This window comes from Saccostrea echinata, unplaced genomic scaffold, assembly GCF_033153115.1.
Source record: "Saccostrea echinata isolate AGI-Se365-2 ecotype Australia unplaced genomic scaffold, CSIRO_AGI_Sech_v1 ptg000029l, whole genome shotgun sequence".
Classification (NCBI taxonomy): Eukaryota; Metazoa; Mollusca; class Bivalvia; order Ostreida; family Ostreidae; genus Saccostrea; species Saccostrea echinata.
This window is the reverse complement of record NW_026889778.1, coordinates 18,306,958-18,324,598: the sequence shown is the minus strand read 5'-3', so window position 1 is coordinate 18,324,598 and position 17,641 is coordinate 18,306,958. Positions and strand designations below refer to the sequence as shown.

The following is a 17,641-nucleotide window of genomic DNA, read 5'->3' as shown; positions in this document are numbered from 1 at the left end:
AATTTCATCCTTAGAGCTTAATAATGCATCTTTATCAATAAGATACTGATTCGAAAATTTTAAATTTCTGCGTGCTTGCTCCAATCCAATCAACGACACTTTCGCTTTTACTAATTATGGAAATTTTGGTCTGTCAAGAACAGCACAATATGCAGGCTTTTTTAGCGGAATGTGTACATGTATTTATGTTTAACTGCAAGACTCTTTTTCTCTCTGTTTTGTGTGTGAGGGACCTCAATGTATTTGTGGATTTTGTTAGTTTGAATACTTAAATGAATTTTTCCATTTTATAGTAAATAAAAAATATCAATCATAATACCCTTATTATTCAGACAGACTAATACTTTTTTCAACCTACACATTCGCAAATGAGACAAACCTAAACAATACGCCAAGAAACAACTTTTCATTTGAGGAAGAATGTGTCCTTTATATAGAGACAAGATAAAATAAACAACATGGACATTTTAGGGTCAATTGACATATATATATTGGACAGTATCTGTATATCATTTACTTTGCAATGATTTTCAAAAGATACAGCTGTGAAGTTCTGAGTTCTTTTAGTGGCAGAAAATTGCAATGAAATTTAATTACCAGTTTTTAAGCAGCATTTGGCATAAATACATATTTGATATAATATAAACATGAAAATAATTCATTTTTTTTTAAAAAAGAAATCTATTTACTCATTTAGTTTCTGGCCAAAACATAATGTATCATCCCTTTGTTTCATTTTGTATCCTAAAGTTTGAAGTTTTAATTGTCATATGCATAAAGGGATGAAGTACCTTTTTGACATTTACTTCAATCTCTCTTTTTCAAACAAACTTGATAGGGAATTGCAACATGGAATCCCCTAGACATTCCTTTCAGCGACGGAAGAGGTTTTCCAGCCTCGTTTTCAATATCATAGTTCTGTACCAGTGTTGTGAGAAAAAGAAACATTTCCATTTTACCAAGATTTTTGGCCAGACAGTCTCTGGGACCTAAAGAAAACGAATTCAGATAGATGTAAGTGTCTCATCAAAGAAACACATCTGGCTCAAAATTTCATAATTAGACCTTACGTAAATAATTCTAACAAGTTTATGGTTTAATAAAAACATAGTACATGTATATAAACATACCCAATGAAAAGGCTGCATAAACCTTTTCATATCCAAACAATTGGCCGCTTTGATTGATGAATCGTTCTGGTTTAAATTTTTCAGGTTCCGGAAAAATGTTTGGATCCAAGTTGACTGTGCATAAGGCCGCCATTACCCAAGCATCTTTTGGCAGAGTAAAATCGTTGACGGTGATGTCTTCTGAGAATGTATGGGTCGGAGGAACCACGACGGTAACAGATAAACGCAGGACTTCATACATTACTGCACGACAGTAGGGAAGCTTTTCTTGATCTGCCATTGTGATCGGCTTATTGGTTCCAATATTTTCTTGAATTTCTGTGCGCATGCGTACCACTACATCTGGGTTGTGCAAAAGGTATAAAATATACCAATATAACTCATGTACGGATGGGGTACTGGTGAAGTATAATACATATCCCATAACCACGAGGTCCCTATCTGAAACAGAAAATAACATACAATAATTATAGTTGTTTGTGATGTTAATTCAATGATGAAGCCACTTGATGAGTACAAGATTCACAGAGCCCGAAGGACGAGGTGAATATTGTACTTCAAAGGTTGCTAAATCATCGTATTGATCTCAAAACATTGTTTTATTATATGGTTCAACGATTTAAAAGACAAAAACTCGTTAAGCATTCCATGCCATCTCACTTGTTTACATTTGCTGAAGTCCTAGTCAAAGCAGTGAGAGAATCGGGGTTTTCTATCTATCTATTTAAGGTGCAATATAGAAAAAAATTAATGTAAGGCACTTAGGATCGATGTTGAAAGGGGGGGGGGCATTAAATGGCAAACAATTGTCAACTTACCTGAAAAAATCTTTGACTAGCCCCCCTTAACAGAATTCTCCAAACTCCAAAATTTACTTGGGGAGGGGATGTACTAAGGGTCCATAAACGGGGGAGGGGAAGCCTTTAAATGAACATTTTCATACTAAATTAAAAAGTAAAAATTTACGTTTAGCAAAATAAGTGTGGGAAGGGAGAGGCAAGCCCTTCCCTCCCTCCGATTCTATGTGCCGGAATGTTCTGTTTACCTGATGGAAGTCGTAAGCAAATGAAATAACTCTCCAGAACTATTTGTATTGATTTGGATGTTCTCAATCTATTTTAAGTCGATTGTAAAAAAAAAAAAACAAAAAAAAACCCCTTATGTTCACCTTGAAGGTCACTTGCAGGTAAACATAACGTAACGTAGTATTCTTCCTACGATATATTGGATCTCAGCCAATCAGAGAGCTAGGAATTATTAGTCCCCTACCGGTGAAACCGGAGGGGACTATAGGTTTCCTCTGAGTCTGTCCGTCCGTCTGTCTGTCTGTCTGTCCGTCTGTCTGTCCCTCTGTCTGTCTGTCAGTCTGTCCCACTTGGTTTTCCACACTTTTTTCCTAAACGCTTGCAGATATTGAGCTGATTTTTGGTATGTGAGTGTATCTTGATGAGTTACAGATCAAGTTTGCATTTCGTTCCGCTTCATTGATTTTTGACGGAATTACGACCTTTTCAATTTTTACGGGTTTTTCGCAATTTTCTTCTAAACGCTTGTAGATATTGAGCTGATTTTTGGTGTGTGGCTTTACCTTGATTAGTTATAGATCAAGTTTGCATTTCGTCCTGCTTCATTAATTTTTGACAGAATTATGGCATTTTCAATTCTTAACGGGAACGGAACCAGATTACACTTGCCGGTAGGGGACTAGTATTGCTTATGCAATACTCTCAGAATGCTTGTTCAATCTTATAATATAATCATCTAAACAAATGTACCACATAAAAAATTAGCAATTCTGGCTAATATTGGTAACATGGGTACATTTTTCCTTAACATTAAACTTATATATACATAGATCTGATGATTGAGAACTTGAGCTTTAAACAAGTTTCAAAAAGAAAAAAAACATGTAAACTTTTTCCCTCGACTTATTCTTAGAAGGTTTATCTGTTTTGATTCATTGATTGTGTTAGCTATAGATGGAGTCTCTATCGAAAATTAAAAGATTGAAACTACGTTTCATTTGATTTTTTTTTTAGATAAATAAAAGACAAAGATATTTATTTCATGCAACTGTATCACATGACCTTATTAGCCCCCTACCTGTGAAACCGGAGGGGACTATAGGTTTCCTCTGAGTCTGTCTGTCTGTCTGTCTGTCCCTCTGTCTGTCTGTCAGTCTGTCCCACTTGGTTTTCCGCACTTTTTTCCTAAACGCTTGCAGATATTGAGCTGATTTTTAGTATGCGAGTGTATCTTGATGAGTTACAGACCAAGTTTGCATTTCGTTCCGCTTCATTGATTTTTGACGGAATTATGGCCCTTTCAATTTTTAAGGATTTTCCGCAATTTTCTTCTAAGCGCTTTCAGATATTGAGCTGATTTTTAGTATGTGACTTTACCTTGATTAGTTATAAATCAAGTTTGCATTTTGTTCCGCTTCATTGATTTTTGACGGAATTATGAAAATTTCAATTCTTAACGGGAACCAGATTACACTTGCCGTTAGGGGACTAGTATTGCTAATGCAATACCAGGCGCGTAGCTGCCTATACGCAAGTACGCAAGTGCGTACACATCATTTTCAAAAAAAAAAAAAGAGGGAGAGAGAGAGAGAGAGAGAGAGAGAGAGATTTATTCGGAGAAAAAGAATTTACTATCCAGCACTATCCGTGTTTCATATTATTATGTGTCTTATTGTTCCGATTCAAATCTTATTCAGCATGTCTGTACAATCAAATTTAAAGTCTTTTATAAAATCATTGCCGAAAAAATCATCCAATATTCCCGAGGAAGACCTTGTCGTGAAACCAAAATGCTCAACAGTTAATCCGTGTAATCCTGATTATCCGGACATAAATTTGATGAATGAAAGCGAACTAAGGGACACTAATCTAAAAAAAAAAGTTGCTGCAAGGGTCTTGGTCGACGATACAAGATTTTCAATTTCCGTTGAGGTAATGAATAAAATTTCGTTAAACAAAAAATGGTAACATTTAATTACGCTGAACAAAGTAAATATTAATAATAAAGATCATGTATGAATATTTTCTTTTACTGTTATTACCAGTTTATAGAATCATTAATTAACCATTCTCATCTTGTTTAAGCTATCAGTATATAAAGGTAAACAAGATACCCCCCCCCCCCCCGTTCAGACGTCTATTTGTCAAAATAATTTATATCCTCATTTTAATAAACAGGAATAAAATGCGCATTCATAGAACTTTTTATTGTGATTTGTATGCAATATTCTGTGATGAGCATTCCTATAATAAACTGTAGAATTCAATTATACAATTTATTATAGAAATGTTCATTACAGAAAAATGGCGTGGACGGGAGTATTATAGTTGCATGAATATCATATGTATTCACGTCCTATATAATATATTTTGAAAATATTTAAACTCCGATGATAACGATATTGAAAAATGACTTCTCTGTTGTATCTTGTCACACTGGGAAACTTTTTTTTCAGCGCGAGCAAGAGGAAGTTCAATTCAACATGGGTTAAAGAGAACCCCTGGCTTCGGTACAGTATTTCGTGCGATGGGGTATACTGTGTGTATTGTGTATTGTTTGGTGTAAGAAGAAAAAGAAAGGAAAAGAAGTAAAAGAAAAATCTTTCATCTCTACCCCTATTCGAGATTGGTCTAACTTCTCAAAATACGTTTCTAGACATCTCGCACCATCTTCGAAACACCACGGATGTGTTGATGCGGCTGAGCATTTTCTTTCAACTCTGCAAAATCCAGGAAGAGATCCCGAGGGTCTTATACTGAGTAAAAATGATGCTATTGTAGAAAAAAATATACAAGTTCTCAAAAGAATTATTGATGTCATTGTATTGTGTTCTCAACAGAATATCCCATTGCGTGGCCATACAGAAGATGATAGCAATTTCATTGCAATTCTTCGCCACACAGCCCAAACAGACAAAGTTTTAAGCTATCACTTAGAAAATGCTGATCCAAGAGCCAAGTACACCTCACCAGACATTCAGAATGAGCTCATTTCACTGTGCTGTAAACAAATAACTGGCTCTATAGTTGAGTTCTTGATGTCAACAAATCACCATACTTTGGATTTATTGCTGATGAAGCAACAGATGCTTCAACTATGGAGCAGATGGCTATGGTCCTTCGATTTTTTGATAAAGGGAAGGGAATTGTTAGAAAGGAGTTTGTCGGTTTTTCAGAGGTGAAGAGGACAACGGGCGAGGAATTGGCTAATGCTTTTCTGAATAATCTGAGGCAACTTGGGGTAACTCTAAATAAGATGAGGGGGCAAGGCTATGATGGTGCCGCAAACATGTCAGGGGTGAGAAAAGGGGTGCAGGCTAGAATAAGTGAAATTATTCCGGGGGCTATTTACACACATTGCAAGGCACATTGCCTAAATCTTGTTATAACCCATGCATGTAAATTACCTTTAATCAGAAACATGATGGATATTGTTCAGCAAATTGCTTTTGCGTTTCAGTATTCTGCCAAACGTATCAACGTGTTTAAGGAGGAGCTGAAGGATAACAATACAGCAAAAGCTTCTATGGAAAAAAAACAGAAAAATCAGACTCTGTGTGAGACAAGATGGTCTTCGCAAGCCAACGCGTTGTTTACATTTAAAGCATCTCTTGAAGTTATCAATGACACTCTCCATCGATTAGCAAACGAAATGTCGGATACGAAGGCTCGCACATACGTATGTTCTATTGAGAGGTTTGATTTTATTCTCCCTCTTATTGTCTGCGAGCATGTTTTACAAATACTAGCACCCCTGTCAGAATTGCTTCAGGCTAAGGACTCGGATCTTATTGAGGCAATGAAGGAGACAAAGGCAGTCTATACAGTCATTCAAAACGAGCGTAATGACGACATGGTGTGGGATGCCTTGTATGCATCGGCGGTGGATTTTGCTGCTACAATTGATGTAGAACCATCATCTCCTAGATGTGCTCATCGTCAGGCACATCAGGCTAACATACCTGCAGACTCGATAGATGTTTATTGGAAAAGAGCTGTCTTCTTTCCTTTTTATGATCATGTTTTGCAGGAACTTGATGATCGTCTTCTTGGATGCGGTGAGAGATTTCTAGCTCAGTACCTCATACCTTCCAACCTTAGACAGCTCTCTGACAACAGAGTTAATGCACTGTATGAAGCTTTCAAGGCTGACATACCCGTTCCAGTGGCTGTATTTCACACAGAGGTAAAGAGGTGGATCACAAGGTGGTCATTAGAAGATGAAGAACACATTCCTTCATCTCTACAGGATACACTGCATTCAATAAATCCTGACCTTTATCCAAATATATTTACAGCGTTGTCTGTCTTAATTTCCATGCCTGTCTCCACGGCTTCTGCAGAACGCTCTTTTAGCGTAATGAGACGCGTAAAAAGTTACATGCGATCAACTATGTCCACAGAGCGATTATCAGGCTTAGCTATGCTTCATGCCCACAAGGACATGCGTGTTGACGCCGAGGCTGTGGTGAAAGAATTTGCTCAGGGCAAAAGTAGACGCCTTGTCTTTTTGTTTAACAATTAAAGAAAATCAGTAAATTGTCATTGTTCTGTACTGAATTATTTCTTAAAGATTTTAATTAAATATCAATTTCATAATTGATGCTTTCAGTATGTTATCCCAATATTTGATTTAAATTTAGTATTTTATTTTTTGGTGGAATAACATTTTATTACACTTCTTTTCTGAAAGTTTGAAATAAAAGAAGATATCAATATATCCGTAAATTAATATAATTATTGATTAAATTACATGTATCATACTCTTCCTGAAGTATCCATGGAGGCATTAACTTAGCCACGTATTTGCTAGAGAAAAAGGATGTAGCGTGATTTCTTTTGCGGTAAAATGACTGAAAAAATTCCGTAAAATCCAGGAGCTTACGGGGGCTTCGCCCCATGGGCCCCCACCAGGGCTTCGCCCTGGACCCACTGGGGGCCTTACGGCGGCCCCCAGACCCCCGACCGTTCTCTGCGTACACTTCATTTCCATGCTGGCTACGCGCCTGAATACTCTCAGAATGCTTGTTTTTTATATGACATAATTGAAATGAGAGAGAGAGAGACAGAGAGAGAGAGAGATAAGGATGGAGTTACTTACCTCCAAAACCTTCCAAACTTTCATTATTTAATTTCCTCTTTTTCTGTTCGTTCAAAAAACTATAAATAAAATCGGAGGACTTTGGATTTTCAAGTGTTTCTTTGTGCTCGTCAACTGACTTTTGAACAATTTTGAAGATTTCATCAACCAAGAATCGTCTCCTTCTAACTTTGAATGGATCCCCTGGTACGTATTTTAGCCATTCCAAAAAGTTCAGAATTCCCTGGTCAGGAAATATATCCATAGCTTCGTCGACTAAATCCACGAGTCTTGTGAGAGTGGCGTTGTCGTGTTCAAATCTGTGTCCAAATATGAGAGATGATATAATGTTGTAATGACTTGTTTTGATGAGCCTGCTGACATCAAATGGTTGACCTTCCATTTTGTCTATCTCCTTGAGAAAGTCCGATACTTCTTCTAAAACCCGGGACTCGAGATTATTACTCCCGGAATCAATGGCCTGCAATGTGTCATGTCCAAATTTTCGTTGATTCCTCCAAATTGTGCCAGATCCCCCAGCAATACCTATGAATAAGTAATAATTGTAGGTACTATGAGTATGTTAGGGGGATAACATTGCAAATTGTCACCCCAAGAAAACCATGATTGAACGACACGAAGCTGAGGTCAACAATGGTTTTCGAGGGCCGGTTGAAAATATTCATTATACTAAGTATTATACTTTCTGTAATATTAATTAGGGTATACTTTCTGTTTTAAAGAAATAAGCAAATCGTACAGAGACAATCTCTCAAGTTGAAATTTAGCGTAAATAATGCTCCCGTGGACAAAATGTAATGTACATGAACATTATCATATATTTAAGTTTGTTTTGTACATGTAAGTAATACACACGTTATCTTATATTGATGTTTTGTTATTTTGTTTTGTTTTGTCTTGGGAGTGTTTTTTTTTTTCTTTTTGGAGAGGGGGATGTTGGAGGATATTAGATTATGTCATTTTTTTAAATTATTGAATTATATAATTTCATTATTAGATAAGTAGACCAAAATGCCCTATGCCCGAAAAAACAGATAGCTTAACATCTCAAGTATGATGCAAGTTACCTGTTAGTTCAAAATATTCCGAAAATCCAAAAGTTGCAGGGTGGGCAGATGTTGACTCGCCATGCTGGACAAGAACTTCTCTGAGAGTGTCATAGCCACAAACAACAATGATAGTTTGACCAAAAACCTTCAGCGTTATCAAATCACCATGTTTCTTCTGTAGGTCGCTGTGGGGAAAATATATGTTTAAGAATTACATCCAAAAAATTTTGATGTTTGTTCTCTTTTCATGTCTATCCATGTACTGCCAAATTTGAAAGGATTAGCTAGATACAGTATATATATATATATATATATATATATATATATATATATATATATATATATATATATATATATATATATATATATATATATATATATATATATATATATATATATATATATATATATATATATATATATTCCATTTATCGATTATTTCATTTGTAATTTTTTTTAATAAAATTCATGTTCACAACTACATATACATTGCATAGTTTTAAATGTTCAAGATAAAAAGTCAAATAGCATACAGTAGCATAGAAGCATCTGGTTTAATGTCTACGTTTCCAACGAGCAGACGTCCAGGTTCCCTCGGCGGAAGATTCCTGTTGTCACGTGTCCAAAACATTGCCAGAAACCCTACCAGTATAGCAGTACTTATGAAAATAACTGGCAGAGATATCATGGACTTCTAAACAAAATGCGAAAGAGCATCATATTTTTTATGCCAACTCTCTCTCTCTCTCTCTCTCTCTCTCTCTCTCTCTCTCTCTCTCTCTCTCTCGTTTCAAATATCTCTGGAAAATATAAGTGCATGTGCAAACGTTAGATATTTTGATATACTCATATGGGATTAAATGCTTACTTTTAATATACTAGTACCCATATCATAAAGAACCATGTTTCTTGTTAAACGGAAACAAAAAAGGTCTTTACTATAAGGCAAACTGTTTATAATTCATTCTTTTTTGTTGCATTAAAATAAATACATACATATAGTTTGAAAAACAGCAGACTCAACACATAGAATGCCTAAACGTATCTATTCTACATTGTATACTTTAACATCTTTCAAAATTTGGATATCAGTACTGCAAATTGTATAAAGGCACTGAATTGCTAAACATCTCCTTTTTCTTGGTAATCATAAAGTATAATTTTGATTGGACAATCACATGTACTGAAGATTTGTGTAATATCCAGGATCTTTATTAGATTTCAATGCAGGTATTTTCTTTTCATACTTTACAGCCATACTTTATGTAATTCTCTCTTACTCACATCTTATAAGGCAGGATAAAGACTGTTCCCTTTGCATACTTAGTGTCAGTAATGTTTACAATAAAAGAAATTACATGTATTAAAGAAACTATTATGAAAATGCATAGTTCATAATTTCATAGTTTGTAGCAATAATTCTGAATGATTTATAGTTTGTAGCAATACTTCTGAATGATTTATAGTTTGTAGCAATAATTCTGAATGATTTATAGTTTGTAGCAGTAATTCTGAATGATTTATAGTTTGTAGCAATAATTCTGAATGATTTATAGTTTGTAGCAATAATTCTGAATGATTTATAGTTTGTAGCAGTAATTCTGAATGATTTATAGTTTGTAGCAGTAATTCTGAATGATTTATAGTTTGTAGCAATAATTCTGAATGATTTATAGTTTGTAGCAATAATTCTGAATGATTTATAGTTTGTAGCAATAATTCTGAATGATTTATAGTTTGTAGCAGTAATTCTGAATGATTAATAGTTTGTAGCAGTAATTCTGAATGATTGATAGTTTGTAGCAGTAATTCTGAATGATTGATAGTTTGTAGCAGTAATTCTGAATGATTGATAGTTAGTAGCAATAATTCTGAATGATTGATAGTTAGTAGCAGTAATTCTGAATGATTGATAGTTTGTAGCAGTAATTCTGAATGATTGATAGTTTGTAGCAATAATTCTGAATGATAGATAGTTTGTAGCAATAATTCTGAATGATTTATAGTTTGTAGCAGTAATTCTGAATGATTTATAGTTTGTAGCAGTAATTCTGAATGATTTATAGTTTGTAGCAGTAATTCTGAATGATTTATAGTTTGTAGCAATAATTCTGAATGATTTATAGTTTGTAGCAGTAATTCTGAATGATTTATAGTTTGTAGCAGTAATTCTGAATGATTTATAGTTTGTAGCAGTAATTCTGAATGATTTATAGTTTGTAGCAATTAATAGATCTTAACGATGTGAAATTATAATCCATGTAAGACACAATATGATAGTGCCAGAAAAATAGTTGGCTAGAGGCATGCACTTACTAGTATTTAAGTTATTGCTTTCCTTATGTTGGTCCTTAAAGGGTTTTTAATTCAAAATACTCCAGCAGTAATTTACATAGCTTGCAAAGTTTCAGGCACTTAACATCGGGGGGGGGGGGGGGGGCTGGCTTCCCACCCCCACCCACCCCCCACACCAACTCTTTCAAAACAACTTTTTTACTATTGAAATTGTTCATTGAAAGGCTGGTCCCCCATACTTTTTGTAGTAGTATAGCCAAATGAGGGTATAATGTAGGAGTGTATGAATAAAATTTGGTACTGAAAGAATTTGGAACCTGTCCCATCCCCTCCCACGAAATAGGATTTTCGAGTATGGACAATTCTCCTTTTTTATTTTTTATTTATTTATTTTTATTTATTTATTTATTTTTTGTTTGTAAGGTATTTTCAGGTAAGTTGAATTTTAATTTTCTCTGCCCCCTCCCCCTTTCAAAAATGTTGCTGTGTTTTTCATATGACATCCATCAAAGTACGGCAATAGTGAGGAATGCAATCAACCATTTAAAACAAGAAGTAAAATAAATCTCTATATATAATTTTCTGTACAGCTATATGAATATACTATTAGGTGTAGCATTAAAGCTAAACATGTGCTGTTTCATTTAACATTAATTACCTATGGCTACCAAAGAGTACCCGGTTATCCGGGTATACGTACATGTACTCACTGGGAGGTCCAATTATATATATGGGATACTAAAGTCGCTATTTTGTTTCTCTAATATATTGAAATCTGCAATTCTTCGCTATTATATGTACAATTATAACAATAAGTTTAGGTGTCATAACAGTAATTCTTTGTAGTTTCACGTCAAAAGGTCATTTTGGACATTTCTGCACAAGACTTTTAAATTTTTTATAAGATGAAAAACAATACGTAAACTCTCTGATTAGCCTATACCAGATTTATTAAACGGCTTGGCCAAGATCAGGTGCCCATTTCCAACAAAATGATGTTATATAGATGTAACTCTTTATAGTTACATGTAAACTAAATGACTTTTGTTGCATTGCAAAGAGCAGAATGAGAGCTTTCCATTGGTATATAATATCACATATATAGTATCTGCATTTTTGAAAAAACAACAGAATAAAGTCAAAGATTTATGATTTTTGAAGCGTTATGCTGTTGCAGTTGACTTTTTACATTTTAAATAATGGTTATTTAAAATTATTTTGAATGAAACATTCCAAAATAAATGTACTTTATTATAGAGAAATCATTCTGGTTAAGTTTATTTCTTACAGAAAAGAAAAAGGATAAAAATTGTGGAAATTATGAATAAATGTGTGCAGATATACCTTTGTTATAAAATTAAAGATTTATCAATGTTTGAATAAATGCATAATTTCTATCAAAAAAGAGCAAATATAATTTGTTTAAATTTTTTTATTTAACTTAAGAAAAAAAGTACTTTGAGAAAAATATAGTGGTTATATTGTAAAATGTGTGCGCATTTTGTATTTTATTTTCCATACTGGTCTAATATTTTGTATAGTCCGTAGCCCCATATTTTATTATAGTTTGTGTTCAACAAAAGAATGTAGAATTAATCATGCTCTTGTTTAATATTTTCACAGTTACCGAAAAGTAAAAAACAGTAATGAATAGCTTTTGCGCTAACACCAAAAGAAGTTATAGAAGAATGATTGGTGTCCGTAGCCCTGTATAGTCCGTAGCCCCAAGATAATAACTTCCAGAAAAAGCCATATACATTATTGATACAATAACTACAATGCAAAAATATGTTTATTCGAACAAATGCAATATTTTTAAATAAAAATACCACTAATTAAAATTTAAATATCTGAAAATTAACATTTTTAAAGTAAAGGCTTGCTTCTGTAGCCTCCTATTGTAGTTTGTGGTCACAACATATTTCTACATATACATGATAAATTATTCCTTCTTGTGATACATACTATCAATCCATTTACAATGATTAGCATTGGAATATTTTTAAAAGAATATTTAGCTACAAAAATCCTACTTACAAAAGGGCTACGGACTCTACAAATAAATTTAGCAAATTTACAGACCATATAACCGCACTTCTGTATTAGCAAGAGATTTTTTTCCTACTTGTATCTACTGCAAAATGGGGATTCAATGGTTTATTAGTTCTCATCGACCAGTCTTAACATCCATTGTGGGATTTGATCCCAAAACATAAGGATCAACTCCTTACTTTACAATTTAGTACAAAGTGAGGCCTTCACTCTTATAATTGTGCCCCCAATCTACTTGTCACTGAATTGTTAATTTAAAAAAAAAAAGCATTGATTCTTTATGGGTAAATATTGTACTATTATGTTTTTTACTTCAAATGGTCAATCATGTTTTGCAATTTTTTTTTTTTTTTTTTTTTTTTTTTTTTTTTTTGAATTACACCATATGATTATGATAAATTATATACTGATACACCTTTTGAATGACCATCTTGAGTTAAATGCATTACATTAAATCGAGAAAAAAAAATGAAGCAGTATAGTCCGTAACACCCCCACACACACACAAATCAAGCCTTGATTTAATTTCAGCTCCTGTTGCTTTTATTCATTATAGTTTGAACACCATATATGCTTTAATTAGTTGAACTGGAATTTCATTTGGCATTGAAAGTACACAGTACATTAGACAAATGATTTTTAAGTATGATATTATAAATACTCAAACTAAGTGGTGTGAAATGTTATAGAAAACCAATTAATAAAAAAAAATGCCCAAAATGTAATTAAACAATTAAATTTTCTTTAAGTTGATTGTCCACAATAGAGATGTTTAACGGTATAGTCCGTAGCCCCCGTACTCATGAAATTCATCCTTCTTAAATGCTAAATTAAAGCTCATTCTTGGTCTTAAGATGGTTTTAAACAATATTTTATTATCAAAACACCCATTACATGTAATTTTGACATGTATTATTTTGTTCTGACTATTTCTATTTTACTCTTATTGTGAATTTATATAAAGTTTTTGTTTTATTTTGTTAAATTTCACAGGATTTTGTATAAATTGATTTAATATCCAAATAAAAGGATTTATTAAATGCGTGTTGTGAACTCCAAGATGATAATTTTAACAAATATTTACTGAAAAAAGCAACTATTTTTCTGTGGTCTCTCATTCAATGAAAATACTATATGTATAGTCCGTAGCCCAAGGTCTCAAAATAGTCAATCAAAAAATATCTGAAACAGTTTTTCTCTGAGTATTGCCAAATAAGTTTGAAATTTTCATCCCCATATACAGTATCTTTAGAAAAATTGAAAGTACTTTAATGTATTTTTATTTCAAATGTCCAAATATAAAGAGTAGAAAAACTCTCAAAGATTAACAAATTTACCCATGTCCTTTATATACGGTAACATTTAAATGGAAATGAATTATGTGATTTTTTTTGCTCAGACAATATTTTGTGAGGAGTTTGTATTTGAATTATACTTTTTTGTTACGTTGAATATGATAAAGATAAATGTTATGCCTGAATATGTATAGTCCGTAGCCCACTTGGGTCTCTGCTATAGTAAGAGTGAAATCTTTTTAACCACTTGACAGAAATGGACAGAAATTTCAGACAATCTGCCAAAAGGATGTAGTGTTACATAGAACATACTTGTAATACATTTCATTTGACTTCATTTTTTTGTTAATCTGCAACCAACATGGGCACCTGATCTTGGCCAAGCCGTAAAATTTTGGGCGTTCTGTATTTTGTGTGTGCTGTATAAGGGGGGGGGGGGGGGGGGGCAAGACGTAAACCTGCTCAAATTCGACGAACTTGCATGTATTGCTGGATGGTTATGTAATGTTTTGCTCTGAAATGTATAAACTGAGAATTGATTTAAAAGATTTGAATAGGAAAACTCTGAAAAGGTTTGTTATGAATTTATACCGCCTACTCAAAGTTGTGCACTTTTAGAATAATATACAGCAAAATTTAAAACTGCAGTGACACCTGCAGCATAAATTTAAAATTAAAAAGACATTAAGCAATATTGTAGTCTGAGATTTCAGGTTTAATCTTGTGTTTAGACGAAAAATGAGAAAAAATGGCAGGTGTATAGGCCGTTAGTGCTGTTCTTCTGATTTTAATAGCCCACAGAAAAACAGTCCAGATTTCCTGTAGAATATTGTATCTTGACCACAAGAAAGCCTGAAAAAATGGCAGTTAAAGGCCGTTATTGCTGTTCTTTTGATTTTAATAGCCCACAGAAAAACAGTCCAGATTTCCTGTAGAATAATGTGTCTTGACCACACGAAAGCCTGAATTTGACGTACCCGTAACCGAGTTGAGGCTAGGGAAATGCATGAAAACTGAAGGGAACCTTAACATTAAAAAATGCTTGCAATCACATTCGTTAGCAATATTTAGGCATAGTTAATTTTATAATTTAGAAATTTTAATAAATTAGACCCAAACCGGTGTAAAATAAAATTTCTGAATACCGGTATGTCTTTATGTCGGCGAATTTCGAACACAACGGGGGACAAAAAAAAGTGTTTTCATAAAAAAAAAAAATTTTTCCTACAAAACAATACTAATTAATGAAAAAAACCATGGGAAATAAAAAAAAATGTTTATTTCAGAGCACTTTTACCCTCCCTCTTTCTTTAAAAGAAAACGCCACTTCTATGATTGTATTATAAAGGACAAGCCTATTTCTCACAAATTAATTTCCTTATGCGAGTCATTATACAATGTTTAAATGCCAGAAACCGCAAACGTATAGAGCATTGAATACAGTTTAACTTTGCCATATTTTTAGAAATATTCTTAGAAATCGGGGTTCACCGCAGACACGCCAGTTGTTGTCAATATCTTTCTTAACTAGAAACGAATTTAAATAAACTTGCTTTGTCGCATTTACATGTAATATCCATCATACTTTAGGAAAATAGTACCTTACTGACAAGCACAAATCTTTAGTTTATGTGCAGGTGTCGTAACAGTATTTCATTGGGGGTTTACGTCAAAACGTGGTTCTTGCAAAATTATTACTGAATTTCCCCTCCCATTTGGGCATTTCTGCACGAGAGTTGGACTGAATTTTTTTATGAAAAGAAAAACAATACGTAAACTTTCTGATTATACCAGAATTTTTAAATTATCATGTTGAATTTTGCGCGTGTGTATTTGACAGGGGTATAAGGCCCTGCACCTGCTCAAATTCGACTAAAACAAACTCGCGTGCCTTGCTGATTGGCTACTTGTTTTTAACTCACCTGCGCCGAAGGCTTGCTTGCCTTGCTGGATGGCTATTTGTTTTTAACTTACCTGAGCAGAAGGGTCAAGTGAGCTTTTCTGATCGAAGGGTGTCCGATGGACATAAGTTTAAATCTTGACGGGTTAGGGTGGGGCCACAATGGCGATCAAAGTTTTGCACAGAAATATATAATATTATATTATATATAAGACATTTTTTTAATCTTCAACTGAAGAACAATATTAATCCATGATAAGTCATATTTATATGGAAGCATCCTCAGGTAGTGTAGATTCAAGTTTGTTCAATTCATGACCGCTGGGGTTAGGGTGGGGCCACAATATGTGATCAGAGTTTTACATAGGAAAATATAGGGGGAAATCTGCTGATGGAGAATAACACAACCAAAGTAACACTGGCGAGCCATGTGACCCATGGGCCTCTTGTTCGGTATTGATTTGAAAAGAATAGATTTAAATGTTTGTTTTGAATTTTGAATTCATACCGCCTACTCAGATTTGTGCATTTTGGCAAGAATAATACTGCAGTGATATCGGCACTCTTCCCGATGTGTTATTTTATAATGTACCAAAAAATACAAGTAATTTCTTTTTCCTTGTAAATATGCAACCCATTTTGTAACTTGTTTTAAAAAGACATTTTATTGTTTGACTGCATGAGGGGAAAAAAATCGTATCATATGATTATAATACATGTATAAAGTTGTTTTAATGATTGATATACACTGTACAAAATAAGTATTTATTTACTTATCTTAATTGTCTGAAACATGAAATTGTACAGTTAGTCAAGTTCTAATAAAATTGTGAAATTACGGTAATTGAAGTGTTGAGTAATACAATTGCCGACATATCGGTGTATTGTCTAGAATAAATTTGAATAAACGGTATATTCATCGCAATAACATTTGTAGTAAAATCGACACCATGGAGCTTATGAACATACATGTAATTGTAACCAAGTAAGGTGGATTTCTAGCGCCGATTATGAATTTATTCTGTTCTTTTCTTTTCAAATTGAAAAAAAAACATAAATTATGTTTTTTTTGTTTTGTTTTGTTTTTTGTATAACAGACATTGGACTCCTGAACTTGCCTCCTTTGTATCTGACATTGGACTCCTGAAGTTGCCTCTAAGAAATCACATGTAAATCGTATACAAATTATTGTACTCCAGATATAAAATAAAAAGTAAATCTAGATGGGAAGAACGACCGTTAACCTCCGGTTACCAGATTTTTAACAATTTGACAAATCTAGCTGGGAAGAACGACCTCTAACCTCCGATTACTTGATTTTTAACAATTTGACAAACCTAATAAAATTATTATTGAAGAATTCAAAATCATAAATGTCTCCGTCTAACTTATTAACAACTCTTCATCTTCGCTAGCCAAGGATTTATGTTGAAGAGGATAATGCTGACAAATATCAAAAATTTATCAAATTATGTCCAACCTACAGTAAATTATAAATGAATGAACAAGTTTCTTTTCTTCTAAATCACGTTTTATCTAATTAAACTTCTGCGATCATAACATATTCTAAATATCAAATATTTCCTTGATGACGGGTATATCAATAATAATAAGTTATTTAAAAGACATGCTATTAATTTTCTCAGGTTCGCAGAATAATATGTTTACCTAATTATATCTTCTCACACTAAAATTTTTATAAACAAGTACCCTTAAGTAGATGAATTGATTCCATTTTAACAATCCTACCTGTGTCTTTGGGCTGTTACTGATTACGTAAGACGAGTTTAACTT

The 17,641-nt window shown here is 33.3% G+C and overlaps 1 protein-coding gene across 1 annotated transcript; it reads right to left on the bottom strand.

The window, feature by feature from the left end:
- Window positions 1–403: 403 nt before the first annotated feature.
- LOC133195673 (cytochrome P450 2B1-like) lies at window positions 404–8,999 on the bottom strand. Its single transcript, XM_061331567.1, has 5 exons — window positions 8,839–8,999; window positions 8,324–8,490; window positions 7,257–7,781; window positions 1,131–1,571; window positions 404–989 (listed from the first exon to the last, which is right to left on the bottom strand). The coding sequence occupies exons 1-5, from the start codon at window positions 8,991–8,993 to the stop codon at window positions 808–810; spliced, it is 1,470 nt and encodes a 489-aa protein (XP_061187551.1). The 5' UTR covers window positions 8,994–8,999; the 3' UTR covers window positions 404–807.
- Between the last annotated feature and the right edge of the window lie 8,642 nt (window positions 9,000–17,641).